This window comes from Ipomoea nil, unplaced genomic scaffold, assembly GCF_001879475.1.
Source record: "Ipomoea nil cultivar Tokyo-kokei standard unplaced genomic scaffold, Asagao_1.1 scaffold0900, whole genome shotgun sequence".
Taxonomy (NCBI): domain Eukaryota; kingdom Viridiplantae; phylum Streptophyta; class Magnoliopsida; order Solanales; family Convolvulaceae; genus Ipomoea; species Ipomoea nil.
Genome location: NW_017617328.1, coordinates 1,405,013 through 1,423,591, shown reverse-complemented (window position 1 = coordinate 1,423,591; position 18,579 = coordinate 1,405,013). Strand labels below are relative to the sequence as shown.

The following is an 18,579-nucleotide window of genomic DNA, read 5'->3' as shown; positions in this document are numbered from 1 at the left end:
TTGAAGCTGAGATTCAAGCTGTGAAAGCACTACAACTAGGTCACTTGCAACCTCAATTCCCACGAAATTTTTAATAAGTCTACTCACGTGAAAAATGTTTTAATACGATGAGATCAGAGTAGAGCAAGTAAAAAATTAATGGCGAAGTTTATTTCACATAAGTTATAATTAATGTCATTGCTTCAATTAATAAAGGTCTTCTTTCATTAAATTTACGTTTATGAAATTATTAATATTTGGATGAACCTTTTTTCTGCTTTCATTTTCTATTTCTTTCATAAACAAAAATCTTAGAATTCTACAAATTCCACATTTAGTATGTACGTTCTTTTGTTTGTTTTTCCAGATCTAGTCACTAATATGAACTCTTAAATTTGTTTTACTGATTTATGTTGGTGCTCTGATTGTTTGTTACTTAATTTCTTTATGCCACTTCTGAGAAATGAAATTACTTATCAATTTTGTTGACATTGAAATTTTGATAAATATTGATTATTTTTTAATATTAGTATATTTGAATATATTTTGAATAGGCTAAAGTGTCATATTGCACCATAAACTTCTGATTATTCACGTACCTAATCTTTCAAAACGTATATTTAAATCCATAAACCATTAATTTTTTTTTTTTTTTTTTTGCCTTTGAACTTTTTTATAGGTTTCATTTAGGTTTTCGGTACATGGAATTTTTTATTTTTTTTTGTAATTATTTTTGGTATTTTTCCGCCGCTGAAGCCATCAAGTTCATCTCGGAATTCCTAGCTCGCCCCCTCCGAATATCTGTTTCTCCATTACCATCTCCAACATTGATGCCCTGAACTCTGCGCACGGGTCTCTCGACAGCTTCACCACCGCCATGCTGTCCTTCATCTTTTTAATGTTTATGTTTTTCTGGTTGTCCCCTGAAACGCCATGATAGGATTCTCCCTCTCAGAAGCATGCATAATAATATATTCTATGTTAATGGGAATGGGTATGTATGGGTTGGGATCAGAGCCAGAGAGCTCCGCCGTCTTTAAGGAAAAGGACAAGAGTGCCGTTGATATGACAACCCATGACGGTCTCGATCCCGCCCAGGAATTTGCCGCCTATGAAGACGGCGGGGACGGGCTGGTGCGGAGGACCCGACGAGCTTGAGGAGGAGGGCATAGATTTGGTGGCTGTCGGCGTTGCGGTCGTGCTCCACGATGGTGGGGCCCACACCGAGGCCGAGGAGGAGCTGCTTCACGACGTGGCACATGCAGTCGCCGCCGCTAGGGTGAAGATCACTGAAAAAATGACTGAAATGTGTAAGTAAACACATGTATTTCTGAAAATATGGCGCTGCTGGGGATAGGACGAAAATATGAAAAACACCTTTGGGAAATGCGTTTATCACATTTCCGGTCAAACATGAAACGCAAGTGGGAGCGTTTCTCTTCTCTCTTTTTTTTTTTTTTTTTTTTTTCTTGTCTTCCCCGGTGACTAGCAACAAGCCCAGGAAGAGGATGAAGATGGAGATAAAATTCAGGGCAGTCCCAACCGTGGAAATAACAATATTGCACAAACGTCACCCCCTAATAGTAGCAGTTCTCCCCCACGTACCCCACCACCCGCTGCGGGCTGCCACTGCCACAATCACAGCAGCCTCAATTACGCCTACAACGACAACACCCACAAGCAAAAGATCCGAATTAAATGACCATGAAAGCGACCCTTCACTCCTCACAATCAATACCCAGCTTCTCCCAAACCCAATCCAAATCCTCCGCCGCCACCGCGGCTATGTCCGCCACCGCCGCGCTTCCGATCGCGCAGTCTTTCCCAGCCGTTCTCAGCTCCCGTTTTGGCGCCCCTTCTGACATTGGTTGCCTTCTCCTTCGCCAGAGAAAAAAAAAAAAAAAAAAAGAGAGAAACGCAAAGTGGGATTTGCCTTTGGAGGAACGCAAGTCCCAGTTGCATTTCATGTTTGATCAGAAACGTGATAAAACTCATTTTCTAAATGTGTTTTTCATATTTTCGTCCACTCCCCAACAACGTCATATTTTAAGAAATGCATGTGCCTACTTACGCATTTCATTTTTCCGAAGATCACCACTACGTTGCCGGAAGCCAAGAACTGGACCCTCCGTTACATTTCAGGCAGCTGTAGTCAAAGAAAGCTATATATATGACTTGCAATTTTCTTTTTAGAATGACCAAGCCATTTGCAGCTACCTTAAGGTAATTCTCTTATTCTCTTCCTTTTTAAGACTTAGATAATTCATTTGATCTGTACATTATGAAAATGAATAAATCTATGGTAGCAGTATATCTGTATATGTAGCTGACTTGGATCCTTGTTTTGTCTGTGATCCTTTTAGAGGGGAATTCAACCTGACCCGTAATATTTTAGACAAAGAGATAGTGAGATACCACGAATGTAAAAGAAATTGATATAGACATTTGAATAAACAGAGCTTTATCATACATAGAATCATGTCATTTGCTGAGAACAGGCTTGTTATTTTACTACCTGCTGATAACCTCTCAACCTTATGCTGAGTTCCTCTCAGCCAAATCTGATTGGTTTTTTGTACTCATGGGTCGTACAACCCTGGATACGGAAAAGAGATTGAGAAAATAATAGAACAATGGTCACATACGTGAAGTCTAAGGAACATGGAATTTGGTGACTATTTTTTATGAAAAATTTGAATTAGCTTAAAATATTATTAAATTAGTATTTTCAATTCTCATTATGTTTATTTTATAGTTCCCATACATTTTTTAATATTTACAACTCTTCAGTTTTTCTTAATTGTCAGGCTTTTGTATTGAGAAGTCAAGTTTTGAATATAATTAAAAGTGTTTGAGTTTGAGTTATATTGTTTGTGTTCTCCTGTTCTCCTTGTCCTACATCAACCCTCACAACTGTGAAGTCAATTGTGCAACATCAATCCTCCACTATTTTCATTGCCCATACATGTGCGCCCTTTTTTCTGGCATTACTGATAACTGTGGCTTGTTATTTCTTTTCCATTCCTGCATTTTTTTAGTCGAATCACACTATACAAGTCATGTTGTGTGGCGTTAAATTATGCAGTCAATGCAAGTTAAAAACTATATTCTTCTCAACAAATTGTGTATGCCATGATATTACACTGGTTTAAACTTGGAAGGCAGTCTTGACTTCTTGAAATATTGTCTTTATATCAGAATATTTTTCCTATACCACACATCCCCATGGATTGATAAATGATTTAGATGGGAGCCGTTACAATTTGGATTGTAGACTAAAGAATGCCGCGCTGAAGAAGCAGACAAGATGAATGAAAAATAGGGTTAGCAAATTAGCATCGGAATAAACTGTTTTTCATTTTATTATATAAAAATACGCCATGCATTTTGTGTGATAGTATAAGGTGCATTATTTGTATGCATAAAACACATTATTTCTATGAATGTGTTTTAATGCATGATTCACACAGCTATATGGACCATGATTATATTCACGGTAAAAATTTATTAATAAAACTTCACTAGTTACTTTTGTACGAAAATCAGGAAGAATGACCAGGGATCCAGTCTCACCAGCGGTAGTGTGGGAACAACCTCTCAAAGTGAGGGGGCTCCTTGTGCACAGTAAGTAAATATCTAACCTATGTGATTCATGTTCAGTTGAGTTACCATAATTTACATCCTCTCATATACTCTGTCGGGTCGGAGTATGTGGGTCTTAGAGTTAGGATTCAACCTTTTGGAAAGAAAACTAAATTTACATAAATGCACAATTAGATTTTTTTTGTAAAGAAGAAAACTCACAGTCAGTATCCGGAGAGTTTGTACGGAGTAAGCCTTGCTACAAGGCTACATACAAATGATCCGCCATTATTTAATATATATAATGTATACACACATTTAGATTTATACTCCCTATTACACATAAATTATTCATGATGAAACAAGTAATAATTAACAATATAAAAGTAAAGTTGACATTTCCATCCGACCACGACCACGTACTTGTCAATAATGCAACACGACAACATGGTACTCCACGATCGCGTTACGGGCCGTTGAATTCGCCCAATAAGTCTTGGCGGTGGCGACGCCCTGCGCCAACCGGAAAACGCCGGAGCCACCGACGATGGGCATTTCACGGTACCGATGGAGGATGGGGTTACGGCTGAGGAGGCTCAGGGTGCTGCCGTTATACTTCCCGGCCGTAAACACAAAGTTGAACGTCATGAGAACCCCGATCTCGCTGAACGAGGCGGAGCCGTACATTCCCTGAGCTCGGCCGACGATCTGAGAGCCCGGGTCGGGTCCGGCCGTCAGGGGGTCGTCGGCCATGGCGAGGAAGCCGAAGAGAGTGGGCGAGTCAGCGGTGGTGTTGGCGCCGGCGATTTGGAGTGCGGTGGGGTTCTTGCCGGTGCCGGTGTCGTGGAAGAAAAAATGGCGAGGATAGAAGCAATATAATTCACTGCTAAAAATTATGAAATTTAGGACGATCTTATATTAAGTCAACAAAGATTTTTCTGAATATCAAAAGTAATTGGAACAAGCTTTCAACTTGATTTAAAGTGGTCGGAAATTACATAATTTACAAGTGATTATCAATCCCATAATAAAAAATGGTGATTGTGGCCTCGGAGTGGCGAACTTATAATAATTAATAAGGTGTTTGCCAATTAGTATAGTCCCAAGAAACTAGAAATAAAATACTTTTTATATTTTATGAGTTGACAAATGATATGCCAAGATAGTTGTTAGTTAATGAATTTTTTTGTTCTAGTACGTTGGTGTAGTATAATTTGTTAGGATCAAGGTTCCAAGATTTTAACATATCTGGTATGCGAACCGTATCGCTTATACATTAGTTCGAGAGGTACGTTCTATGTCAGACAGTATAGAGTGAAATGTTGATGTCCTTTAATTTTATTCATCATGTTTTGGCTATGAATTGTTATGAATGAAGTTACGTTATTTCGAGGTTTGCTTTCAAAAACATAGGTGATATGTTATAATACCAATTGTTAGAATTTAATTAACGTTTATCACTATATATTAAAGGTTATAGTCGGTAGTGAAAATATAACTTTATTTTCTTATTAATTAGCATCACATTTTAATTATAAAATGCTAGACTCGTTTTTCCAAACATTCACCCAAGTGTCCAACATATCTATATTTTGATCAACATAAATTGAGTACAAATTAAAATTAAGCAAAGAATTGAACATGGTGTTTTGGGGTGGGGGTGGGGGTGGGGGTGGGGGTGAGGGTGGGTGAGAAGGGCAGCGGTGTTATGGAGGTAAATTATATTGTGGGTCATAGTTCATCTTTTAAGGTGGATCACTATCAGTGTACTAGAGGTTTATTATTTGATAGTATATCAAATAATAAATTTTTGAGTAAATACCCAAAATGGTCCCTCGACTATAGCTAAATTCATAAATTAGTCATTGACTTTCAATTTCAACCAATTAAGTCCTTAACTTTGCAATTTTAACACAATTTGGTCCTCCGTCTATTTGACAGTTTGTTGACCGTGATTTTTGAGGATATATATGTAATTTTACGATTCTGCATCATTCGCCACGATTTTGAATTATCTTCGGCGGCTGCGCCGTCATCGACGATCTCCAGAAGAACCTGCAGCTCTCGTCGGAGCACATGGAGGCCTCCAGGATGACGTTGCACCGTTTCGGAAACACGTCGTCTTCTTCGCTCTGGTACGAACTCAACTAGTGCAGTCTGAAAATGCAACCGAAACCTTAAAAAACCGACAATGGACCATGGAATTACATATATATCCTCAAAAATCACAGTCAACAAACGGTCAAATAGATGGAGGATCAAATCGTGTTAAAATTGCAAAGTTAAGGACTTAATTGGTTACGTTGAAATTGAAAATCGAGGACCAATTTGTGAATTTAACTATAGTCGAGGGACCATTTTAAGGTATTTACTCTAAATTTTTAGTATTTAAATAATGTACTATAAATCTTTTGTATATACAATCAATATATTAATAATATATTTTATGTTAATAATTCCCTTTACAGGATGAATCATGGTTCCTCATATAATGATTGGATTATGGAAGTAATATAATTATCCCAAAAAAAAAAAAAAACAAATAATAAAAATGGTCATTGTGGCCTCGGAATGGCGAACTTATAATAATTAATAAGGTGTTTGCCAATTAGTTTAATCGCAAGAAACATGAAATAAAATCCTTTTTATATTTTATGAGTTGACAAATGATATATGCAAGATAATTGTTAATGAATATTTAATTTAATTTGTTGTTCCAGTTAGTCGGTGTAGAATATATAACTTGTTAGATCAAAATTTCAAGATTTGAATTGCATGCTCTAATATGGATGGTTAATTAGAATCAAACATTAAGTTTATTACTATATTAAAAGTTTTATATATAAAATGATATGCAAGATAGTTGTTAATGAATATTTAATTTGTTGTTCCAGTTAGTCGGTGTAGTATATATAACTTGTTAGATCAAAATTTCAAGACTTGAATTGCATGCTCTAATATGGATGGTTAATTAGAATCAAATGTTAAGTTTATCACTATATTAAATGTTTTATATACAAAATGATATGCAAGATAGTTGTTAATGAATATTTAATTTGTTGTTCCAGTTAGTCGGTGTAGTATATATAACTTGTTAGACCAAAATTTCAAGATTTGAATTGCATGCTCTAATATGGATGGTTAATTAGAATCAAACATTAAGTTTATCACTATATATACACATACATATATATATATATATATATATATATATATATATATATATATATATATATATATATAAGGGTAGGGTTCCAGTGAGAATATGTGCTTAGGTGAGAACATGAGAACACATCATTTGCATTCATCTAATATTTTTTAATGGTATAGATTAGATTAAGTGTGTGCGAACGCACATTAAATGTGTGCAAACGCACTTAATCGCGTTTGTACACATTTAATGCGCGTTCGCACACACTTAATCTAATCTAGACCATTAAAAAATATTAGATGGATGCACACGATTTGTTCTCACGTTCTCACCTAAGTAGGTGTTCTCATATGATCTTAAATCTATCTTAAATCTATATATATATATATATATATATATATATATATATATATATATATATATTACGTTACGTTTTCTTAAGTTATGAATTGTTTTCTTTTGGACTACTTGATATTTTTCACTTTGATATTATATAGTTATTATATTGTTTGTTTGGTTATTGTTCGTGAACATAGACTATTTTTTGTTCATGAATGAATTATAATCATGAATATATGTGCATGTATTTTTTATTTAGCGTTCATGAATGTGTTCGCAAATGTTAACGAACATGTTTGTGAATATATTTGTTAACGTTCACGGACATTAAAGAATACTAATAAACGCTTAACAAACGAACATTAATAGGATTTTCAAAAACCTTTACAAACAAACACGAACACAAATACAAACACAAACACATTTCGGTTCGTTAATAGCCTACTAAACAAATTAAAATTGACATGAAACACAAATCAAACAAGTCTAATTTCCGTACCCGCAAGGACAATAAAATAGCACAAATACTTGTTTAAATCGATGAATAAGCAATTGAGGGACTACATGAACAGTTCGCTAATAATTGAGGGACCAAATCGTTAATTAACTCTTTTAATATACGAAGAAATCAAATATATATATATATATATATATATATATATATATATATATATATATATATATATATATACACACACACACACTCAATTTCTCGTGTTTTCCCTCAATCGCCGTTACTTTGCATAGTAAATAATTAAAATACTACTATTAATAATATAAATCATTAAATTGTAACTTCTTGGCAGTCATTCAAAGTTAAAATCTTATTTCATGGGGTTTTCTATAATGCCTAGACTTCTTCTATAGTTGTATCACATTGTATTTAAAATGGAGAAAGGGAGATATTAAAAGAATAGCGAAAATAAAGTAAATTAAAATTATAAAGAATCTCTAGATGGTAAGTTTAAACCCTAACCGTAACTTTCCTTCTTACAACACCAAAAATTATATTTAGTATTAAAATAAATTTAACAAAATATTTTTTAAAAAATATTTTTAAAAAGGGAAAAGAAAAAAAAAAACACAACTAGCCGTTATTTTTAAAAAAATTTTCTTACTACCTACATATACTCTCCCAAAATATATAAACACACAAATATATTAGCATAGATACTATAGAATTTTGAAAGATTTGTTCTTCACAACACAAAGATTCAAAGAATCATATCTTTGTGAGTCAAAGATTTTCATAGGATTATGTATTGATTTATTTGAAAAGGATAGTTATGAGCTCAAGTAGTAACAACCGATGTGCTGCTTGCAAGCAACTGAGAAGGAGGTGTCCCTCAGATTGCATATTTTTGCCATATTTTCCTCCCATTGATCCTCAAAGATTTTCTTCCGTTCATAGAATCTTTGGTGCTAGCAACGTTGCCAAGATGCTACAGGTATATCTAATTTTTTTGTTTTTTATTTTGACCGAGCTCACAATCTTGCCCTCAGTCATGGTTGAGCTCAATGCTGGCATGAAAATCTCTCGGATCTTCGATTCCACCACGGGTACGGGTACGGGTCAGAGGAGGGGCACCTTGGCGGCAACAAAAATTCACGGAAAAGAACACACATAAGTAAACCCGAAAAAAGTTCATAAACCAATTACTCATTATTGAATAGCATAAAGAACACAAAAAAACACAAATATAAACATAAATTTTACAAAAGAAAGATATAAATGAAATGATAACTTATCTATTGAAAAAGAGAATAATGAAATTCAAGTTTCAAATTCAAGATTACAAGATTCTAAAATATCAAAGAACTTAAATCTAAGCTTTATTTTAATAATTTTAAATAAAATAATTATTTTGAAACTTAAAAAAAAAAAAAAAAAGCTTGTCTTCGTCTCCACCCAGTTTTTTTCAAAATAATTATTTTATTTAAAATTATTAAAATAAAATTTAAAAATTATTTTTAAATATATATAGTAACCAACACGTTAGCATATTAATATGTAAATAAGTCATTTAGTTTAAATTGCATGAATTTGCATTGTTCAATGACTCAATTGTAGTTTTTTTGAGTTCAGCGACCTAATTGCAATTTGACGTGTAGTTAGATGGTCTACTTGAACCTTATTCCTTATTATTGTTATTACATATATTTTTTTGTGTTGTAATAAGCCTATTAGCTCAAACATATTGACCAATGGAAATTTAGATAAAGAAGATAGAGAAGAGATGAGGAACACAATAAGCCAAGAGACCTATCATTCTGTTATTTCAATATCTGAATATATACACATGTACAATCATTAAGTATTATACTAAATGACATAACTGTTACATATGTTACAAATCAACAATAATGTCCATAATGAATGAGATATTTATAACACTCCCCCTTGGACATTATTTGTCCACAATCTTGCTTCAATAACAAACTTGCTAGGAAAACCCTGTGGGAAAAATCTAGACAAGAAATGAGTACAATAGAAAATATATACATGGCTCATTAAAAACTTCACTAGGAAAACCACGTGGAAAAAAACCTAGTTGAAGAAAAGAGTACATGATATATGTAAGAACATATATTGTATTGGTCGCTTCATTAAAAACCTTAACTTAAGAAAACCCTGTGGGAAAAACTTAGTTAAGGGAAAAAGAGTACAACCATAAGCCTTCATGGCGCAAACTGCATAATCTTCAGGATTTTGGGATTTGTCCATTTAAGTAATTATTTTGCAACTTTTCCCCATTGTCATTACTATATCATACTCATGCCTCGTTAAAAACCACACTAGAAAACCCAATGGGAGAAACTAGTGAGGAAAAGAGTACATGATATTTATGTATATATGTGTTGCAAATAGTGCGCAACTATTAGTCTTTTATGACTTAATCTTCAGGATTTTACGTTCAATCTTCCGGATTTATTCAAGTAAATGTACTTCCCGTTGTGTTGCAAATAGTGCGCAACTGTTAGTCTTTTATGACTTAATCTTCAGGATTTTACGTCCAATCTTCCGAATTGATTCGTACTTCCCGTCTCCCCCTGAAGATAACAATCTTCAAGTTCTACATATATTTCGAAATTTGAAGAGATAGATTGGACAAATCTTTTGGATTGTCACTAGAGTAGTGTACAATAATCTTATGGCTCTTCTATAGCTCATATAACATTTGTGCAACACAAGTGTCATTGTCCTCATTTTGAACATTTAGGGAAATTCATTGTATAACCAGTTTGGACTTGGCATTGCGGGGATCAAACAAAACAACCAGTACCCAAGTAACCTATTAAAACTGTATCATGGTTTTTTTACATAAATGTCATGTCTTAGTATCTCGAAGATACCGGAAGATATGTTAATCATTATTCAAGTACTTCATTTGTAGGGGGAGCACTAGATTTTGCTAGCAATTTCATCGCAAATATGTTGCGATTATGGAACTTCTGGTTCTATAATGGTGCTCCAACGATAACGAAGTAAGGGACTTCGAGTCCAAAAAGGTTCCTTATCTGCTTCAAGAGATTATTTGGCAACCTTTAGTTTGATAAAAACATGACACTTATATGCATATAGACATATGAAAAGGCATTTTTAGATGTAGGCTGACTGGTGTATATAAAAAAAAAAATCTTCAAAGAAAAACTCGATCTTCAAGTCGAGATAATACTTATAGCTTTCACAAGCTTTTTATTTCAAAAGTCTCAGTCTTTAAACATGAACTGACATCATCAAGCTCTTTATATCTTTCATTGATGTTTACACCATCAATCTTGACTGAGATAATTGTTAAATAATCCTTTATGCGCTATAACTTAAATGCGGAAGCACAATTAACAATGATCGCATGTAAATCAAATCAATCAACTAAACAATGTTCAAAATCATGGACTTTTAATTAAATAGGAAAGATAGGACTTACTTGGTTCCATTGAAGATGTAATCTCTAAATTGAATGAATCAAGAATATAATGCTTCACCTCTCTGATCCGTATGCCTTATTCACCTCCTGATGATACGGAGACTAGAAAACTTAGAGATTTGAAACCGTTAAGATCCCTAGAGTTTTCCTGGGTATTTATAGATGTGATGAGAAACCCTCTTTCAAGAGGAATGGGGAACCTCCTTTAGGAATAGAAATCCCTTTAGGAATGTGACCTCCTTTAGGAATAGAAATCCATTTAGGATTGTGAGACCCATAACCTTATCCATTATACATCTTTTAACCCTTATAAACTTAAATTTTAACAGAACGAGAGGGAGGGAATTTCACCCAGTAATTCCGCCTTTACACATCACTAATCATCAACGTGAGTACCTTATGGAATTACAACCTTTATTATATAAATCATTGTTATGAAATAATTATTTCTAACAGTCTTCCACTGATTCATATAAGCATGACACCTTAATTATATGAATCAACGTTAGGAATAAATTATTTCTAACAATCTCCCACTTGATTCATATATGCGTGACTTTACAATTTTCAATCCTTAATTTGAGCTCACTTAATATGAAAATGTAAAAGTCACCACCTTATCGGACTTTATTAACCGAATCATGGCGGTTACAGGCCTGACATAGCGTCCCGCTCCCTTCCATGTATCACAGTTAATAAGAATTCGAACCATAATAATAAGGTAAAATCCGAAAGTACCTTATTCCTTATGTCTTAAACAAGACCATTGTTATCACTTCTGAATTATGCATAAATAAGTGATCAACATCAACCATAACAAAATCAAAACCTGAATAGATATCTAAGAGTATCATCAACCTGATGTGCTATCAAACATAAATCCATACATGTATGACAGAGTTAACCGTTATACAAGGACTTTACCAATATGCCCATCCTTCCAACATGGCCAATGAAGGTCATGGGCGCCAATCCCTTAGTCAACGGATCCGTGATCATAAGATCGGTGCCAATGTGCACTATTGATACTCTTTTGATTTTGTACCTTCTCCTTAACAGACAGAAATTTCAAATCCATGTGCTTGGCACCACTAGTATGTCTGTTGTTCTTTGAGAAGAACATAGCTGCCGTATTATCACAATGAATCCTCAATGAAATTACGCAGCCATGATTATTGAATTGTAGCCTCAAAGCATGCTACAAATTCTGCCTTTATAGTGGAAGTAGCAATGACAGGCTCCTTCACACTCATCCAAGATATTGCTCCATGAGCAAGTGGAAAATATATTCGAATGTGAATTTTTGGGTATCCAAACATCCGACATAGTCTGAATCCGAATAACTTATAACCTCCAGGTTATTCGTTTCTTTTATAGTGAGCATGTGGTCCTTAGTGCCTTGTAAGTATCACATGACCCTCTTTGCAGATTTCTAGTTTATATCTTTCTAAAACTTTGTTAATGTGAGTCTTCTAGGATGAACCTAAAATCCCATGTGATCTATTACGGAATATTTCTTATTCCAATCACATATGAAGTCTCACCCATATCCTTCATTTCAAAGTTCTTAGAAAGATATTCCTTAACATCACGCAACATCCCTTTATTATTAGCAGTAAGAAGAATGTCGTCAACATGTAATACTAGGATTACAGACTTGCTTCCATTAAACCTTTATGTAGATACACCGATCAACAGTGATCTCTACAAAACTAAATGACAATTTCAAGTATCATTGTCTAGAAGCATGTTTTAATCCATAGACCGACTTCTTCAATCTACATACCAGATTTTCCTTTCCTGTGGCCATGAAGTCTTGCGGCTAATCCATGTATACTTCCTCTTTTGATTTATCATTCAAAAAGGCAATTTTAACAACCATTTGGCGGAGCTCAAGAACAGAATGAGCCACCAAAACCAAAATAATTCTCAAGGAGAATTATTATCCTGCATGGCTTGGTTAAATGAGACTGGATAATTATCAATGCTCAAGTCACTTTCATGCTCAAGTGCATAAACAATATAGTCATCAGGAATGGCTGATCTTTTCTATCTAGTAGATCTCCTTAATGCCACTTCCTGCTGAGATTTCACTTGATCATCATCTTGAGTTTCAACCTCATCTTCATTTACAATAGCTTCCTCATGTGGAATTTGAGCATCTAGTTGTTGTTGTTCCAAAGTATTTCCATAAGGCTACACTTCACTGCAGCAATAGGAACAACAACATGAAAAAGGATCACTTGATGAATCTGTAACCATCAATGACTCCTTAATCTCAACATTACGAGCTCCCACACTCCCCTGACTTCGCCATTTTAAATGAAGCGAGCATCACCAGACTCAACAATCCTTGTACTTATGATTAGGACAATAAACATGTACCCTTTAGACCTTTCTGGATATCCAATGAAATAACCACTAATAGTTCTGGATTCCAATTTATTTTCATGTAGATTATATATCCTCACTCCAGCTTGACAGCCCCAAATGTGAAGATGCCTCAAACTAGGTTTCCTTCTTGTCCACAGTTCATAAGGTGTTTTAAAAAACAACCTTACTAGGAACCCTATTGAGTAAATATGCTGTTGTCTTTAATGCATATATCCACAATGAAACAGGCAATGTACAGTTATTTACCTTACTCCTAACCATTTCCCTTAGAGTACGATTTCACCTTTCTTCCACACCATTTTGATGTGGTGTGCCTAGCATTGTGTATAATGCACAAATGCCCTTAGATTCGAGGAATTTCTTTAAATGGGCCGAGAATTTGCCCAACTTTTGATGTTCCCATAATACTCATCACCTTTATATGATCTAGTTGTCTTTACCTTTCTATTTAACTGACTCTCAACTTCAAATATGAATGTCTCTGGGACATCCACAGACTGAGATCTTTCACGCAGTAAATAGATGTAACAGTACCCAGAATGATCATCAATAAAGGTAATAAAGTTTTTATCATCGCTCCAAGACGGATCATCAAAAGAGACCATAGATATCTGTATGTATTAAATCAAGTAATCATGAGCTTCTTGTGGCTGAGTGTACTGATACATGTCTGACTTGGTTTACCTTTATGCAATCGACACATGCACCATTCCAGTCAGTAAAATCCAATTGAGACAAAAATCCAACTTTAATAAGTCTCAATATCCTTTCTTTGGATATATGACTAAGCCTTTTATACCACAAGTCAGCTGAAGATCTTTTGGCGCACTCCTTTTAACACAAACATCACATTAAACAATGAACTAACAAAGTCATCATTAAGATTGAAACAGTATAGTGTATCCAACAAAACACCAGAACCATAAAGGTTTTTGTTGATACAAACATTTGTTTCCAATCTTAAAGTACAAAACTCAATGTTTCCAACCTAGCTGTTGAAACAAGATTTCTAGAACAATTTGGAACATACAGACAATTCTCAAGATCAAGGCAAAAACATGTATCCAGCTTAATTCTGTAAGTTCCAATACCTTCAATTCTAGCTTTCATCATGTTTCCCATGAAAAGACACTTTTCATTTCCCTGTGAGGTTAAAATATCAAAATTCCTGCTTAATGTTATAAACATGTGTTGTAGCACCAGTGCCTAACCACCAAGTATTTGAAGGAACCTTAACAAGATTGGATTCAAAGCATACTGAAACTGAATGTATACTTTTATTTCCATCCAAGCTTTCCTCTTCAGACATTCAGCCTTCTTGTGCCCAGGTTTGTTACAGAATAGCACTTCTGCACTTTCTGAACAACACCTTGCACCTTCATAGGATGCTTGACCTTTTTTTTTTTTTTTTTTTTTTTTTTTTAAACTTGCTGCTATTACTACTGACATCAGTACTGTCACCATTATAGCGTGATACAATAGTGTTCACTGTAAACATTTATCTCACATATCAATTGCTTTGAGTAACAAACCTTTATTCAGACTATAATTTATAGACCTTAAGTTTGCAGTTAAATCCGCCTTTGGGTCAAATTTAAATACAATGTCAATTTACCGACATGCATCATTCACACATACTTGAATGAGACTATTCATCAAATTTCAATTTAATATGTAGGCCATCTTTGGACATGCACTACATATTAACAAAACAAGAATCATAATCTCCTAAATTGTCAATAATCACATGTCTGATCTACCTTTGGGCAACCGCTAGAACCATGTGTTAATGATCACAAATGTTTATCAATCCTTTAGTGTCATTCAATGATGCAAAATACCTGTGTAGGTAAACATTTGTAAACATAAAATAATTATTTAGTTATTTCCTTGAGTGGGCCACTTTGGTGACTAACGCACTCGCCTTATGCTAATAATTTATTTATGTGAATAAACATTAATTTATGTTGTAAACATAAATGATTATTTAGCTATTACCATGAGTGGGCCGCTTTGGCGACTAACAAACTCGCCTTATGCTAATAACTCATTTATGTAAGTAAATAACCTTAATCTATATATATGTTGGAGTAAATACCGGCGGAGGTCCTCCGACTTTGGTGGCACTGCCACTTTTAGTCCTCAACTTTTAAATCAACCACTTTTAGTCCTCTTACTTTTTGTTTCTAGCCATCTATGGTCCTTTCGTTAAACTTGACCATCTAATACCGTTTTCTAAAAGATAATTCAGTGTTTCATAATTAATTTATTAATTATTATGTTTAATTTCCTCATCAAAATAGTCAAACAATGGTTTCCCCAGTTATGAACGTGTACAAAATCAACTCGTGAATCAAAATGACGTACAAAAGTTGGTACGAAGGTTGTGCCAAAACGACGTCGGGATATCTCTGTATGACTTGGCAAACATAATAATTAATAAATTAATTATGAAAGGACTGAATTATCCTGTAATACACGACATTAGATGGTCAAGTTTAACGGAAGGACCATAGATGGCTAGAAACAAAAAGTAAGAGGACTAAGAGTGGTTGATTTAAAAATTGAGGACTATAAGTGGCAGTGCCACCAAAGTCAAAGGACCTCCGCTGGTATTTACTCATATATGTTGTAAACATAAACATAAATGATTATTAGCTATTACCTTGAGTGGGCCGCTTTGGCGACTAACGCACTGCTTTATGCTAATAATTCATTTATAAACATATATATAAACTAATAGTGGATATAATCTCCAATCATAATTGATCCCAATGAGCCTATAATTTAAAGCAAGTCCTTAATGCCTTAAATAAACCAAACAGCTCAAATACAAACCCAAATTAAATGAGTCTAGAATTTAAACCAAATCCATAATACTTTAAATAACCCAAAAGACTCAATTTAATTAGCACAACAAAATGATACATCAACAAGATCACCTGAAGTCGTGATGCACCCACTGTCCGCTGTCTCTTTGCCCTGTTGTCGGCATTGCTCCACCGAGAAGTCAACTTTACCGTTATTGCTGTATTTCTCCGTTGCCCACCGATTGAAGGTGAATTGATTCCATTGATTACACATATATATAAACAGTACATATATATACCATATATAATACATATGCTATACAGTATATTCATCGTACATAGCTTATATGTATATAAACACCCAAATCCAATGCAAATCAATAGCTTATATATACACAGTATAATAATTCCATATGCATATGCATAATTCCACAATAATGCCATCGCCATCCATTGTCGTACGTTGTTCCAGTGATTACACACGTACATATATGAACAACGTGTATATATATAACATATTTGATTCCAACAAAATAAAGCCAGGATGTTAATTAAGCCAAAAGAAGACAAAATTTTGGACAGTACGTACATGGCGACATTTGTTCCATCAACGAACACCAAATATATATATATATATATATATAGATTTTGGTTCATGTGAGGTCATGTCTTCCCGTGCGGTCAGTGCGGCATACACCATTAGATATGTATAAATGCACCATACAGTGTTCGAAAATACACCAGAATGAAATGTCAAAAAATACACCACAAAAAAAAAAATACACCACACATAATGGTGTATTTTCGAACACTGTGTGGTGCATTTTTACATACCTAATGGTGTATGCCGCACTGACCGCACGGGAAGACCTGACCTCACAGGAACCTGACCCTATATATATATATATATATATATATATATATATATATATATATATATATATATTTTACTGTGTTTAATCAATTTCGACAGAATGAAAAACATTCGAAAGTTGCAATTAATCAACGCACAATTAGTTAAACCTTATAATTAAAAATCCCCAAATATCATGAACCCTAATTTGAGTGATTAATCAATTTACAAGCAGGCTCTGATACCAAATGTTAAATAATCCTTTATGCGCTATAACTTAAATGCGGAAGCACAATTAACAATGATCGCATGTAAATCAAATCAATCAACTAAACAATGTTCAAGATCATGGACTTTTAATTAAATAGGAAAGATAGGACTTACTTGGTTCCATTGAAGATGTAATCTCTAAATTGAATGAATCAAGAATATAATGCTTCACCTCTCTGATCCGTATGCCTTATTCACCTCCTGATGATACGGAGACTAGAAAACTTAGAGATTTGAAACCGTTAAGATCCCTAGAGTTTTCCTGGGTATTTATAGATGTGATGAGAAACCCTCTTTCAAGAGGAATGGGGAACCTCCTTTAGGAATAGAAATCCATTTAGGATTGTGAGACCCATAACCTTATCCATTATACATCTTTTAACCCTTATAAACTTAAATTTTAACAGAACGAGAGGGAGGGAATTTCACCCAGTAATTCCGCCTTTACACATCACTAATCATCAACGTGAGTACCTTATGGAATTACAACCTTTATTATATAAATCATTGTTATGAAATAATTATTTCTAACAATAATAAATAATAAATAAGTTCATTATCAACCCTTTATCGAGCACACAATGGTACATATTATTCCTTCAATGAGGATATTAGCTCCATTCGCAACCCTTTAAAGAGTAAATAATGACACATAATAATACTTAAATAAATCCTCATTTCGAGAATTATGAATCCATCCAGGATTTCTCAAGATAAATTTAACTGCATATCTAAATTTAGTATTCTGCCAATTGTATTATGTAGCGGAACTTAATGCCATTTACTGTGGGAGAGTATATTTGATTAAAATCAATTAAGGGTCTCTGTGTGAACCCATAGGCTACAAACTCGCTTTATCACCTCATTATTCTTATTTCTCTTTCATGCACACACCCATTTGTAACCTTCAGGGTTAACGCTCAAATGGTGTATTGTTATAAAGAGAATTTATTCATTTTAGCGAGTCGAGCTATGCCTTAATTGCTCCTTTATATATTAAATAGTCATGGCACTTCTGGTGCCTAACCCTGGATCCAGATTATATAACGAGCAATTTGTAATGGCAATTGTGTTGTCGACAACCATAACCTTTTTGTAAAACTCCCATATTTGTAAAAGTAATGGCAATTTCTAAAACAATCAGATTCTAAACATTTCCCAAAGATATTTTGATCTAGTCGTTCCGCATTCCTAGTATTACGTTTATTTGGTGCACCTATAAATTTTACTAGGGTTTTTCGTCATCTGGACGAACGTCTGCAGGACATAATT

General features: G+C 34.1%; 2 protein-coding genes across 2 annotated transcripts in view; one reads left to right on the top strand and one right to left on the bottom strand.

Annotated features, from left to right (window-relative positions):
• Positions 1-3,987: 3,987 nt before the first annotated feature.
• On the bottom strand, positions 3,988-4,314 carry LOC109179340 (dirigent protein 1-like). The gene has a single exon (XM_019328845.1). It carries the CDS (start codon positions 4,312-4,314, stop codon positions 3,988-3,990), a length of 327 nt encoding a protein of 108 aa, XP_019184390.1.
• Positions 4,315-8,337: 4,023 nt separating this feature from the next.
• LOC109179339 (LOB domain-containing protein 24-like) overlaps positions 8,338-18,579 on the top strand; it is a 31,774-nt gene continuing 21,532 nt past the window's right edge. The window contains exon 1 of the mRNA XM_019328844.1: positions 8,338-8,499. Within this exon, the coding sequence (XP_019184389.1) occupies positions 8,338-8,499 (162 nt within the window). The remainder of the gene's footprint in view (positions 8,500-18,579) is intronic.

Bases quoted from the DNA above. Each gene is read 5' to 3' on its own strand.
- LOC109179340 (XM_019328845.1), bottom strand. From the start codon at position 4,314: ATGGCCGACGACCCCCTGACGGCCGGACCCGACCCGGGCTCTCAGATC.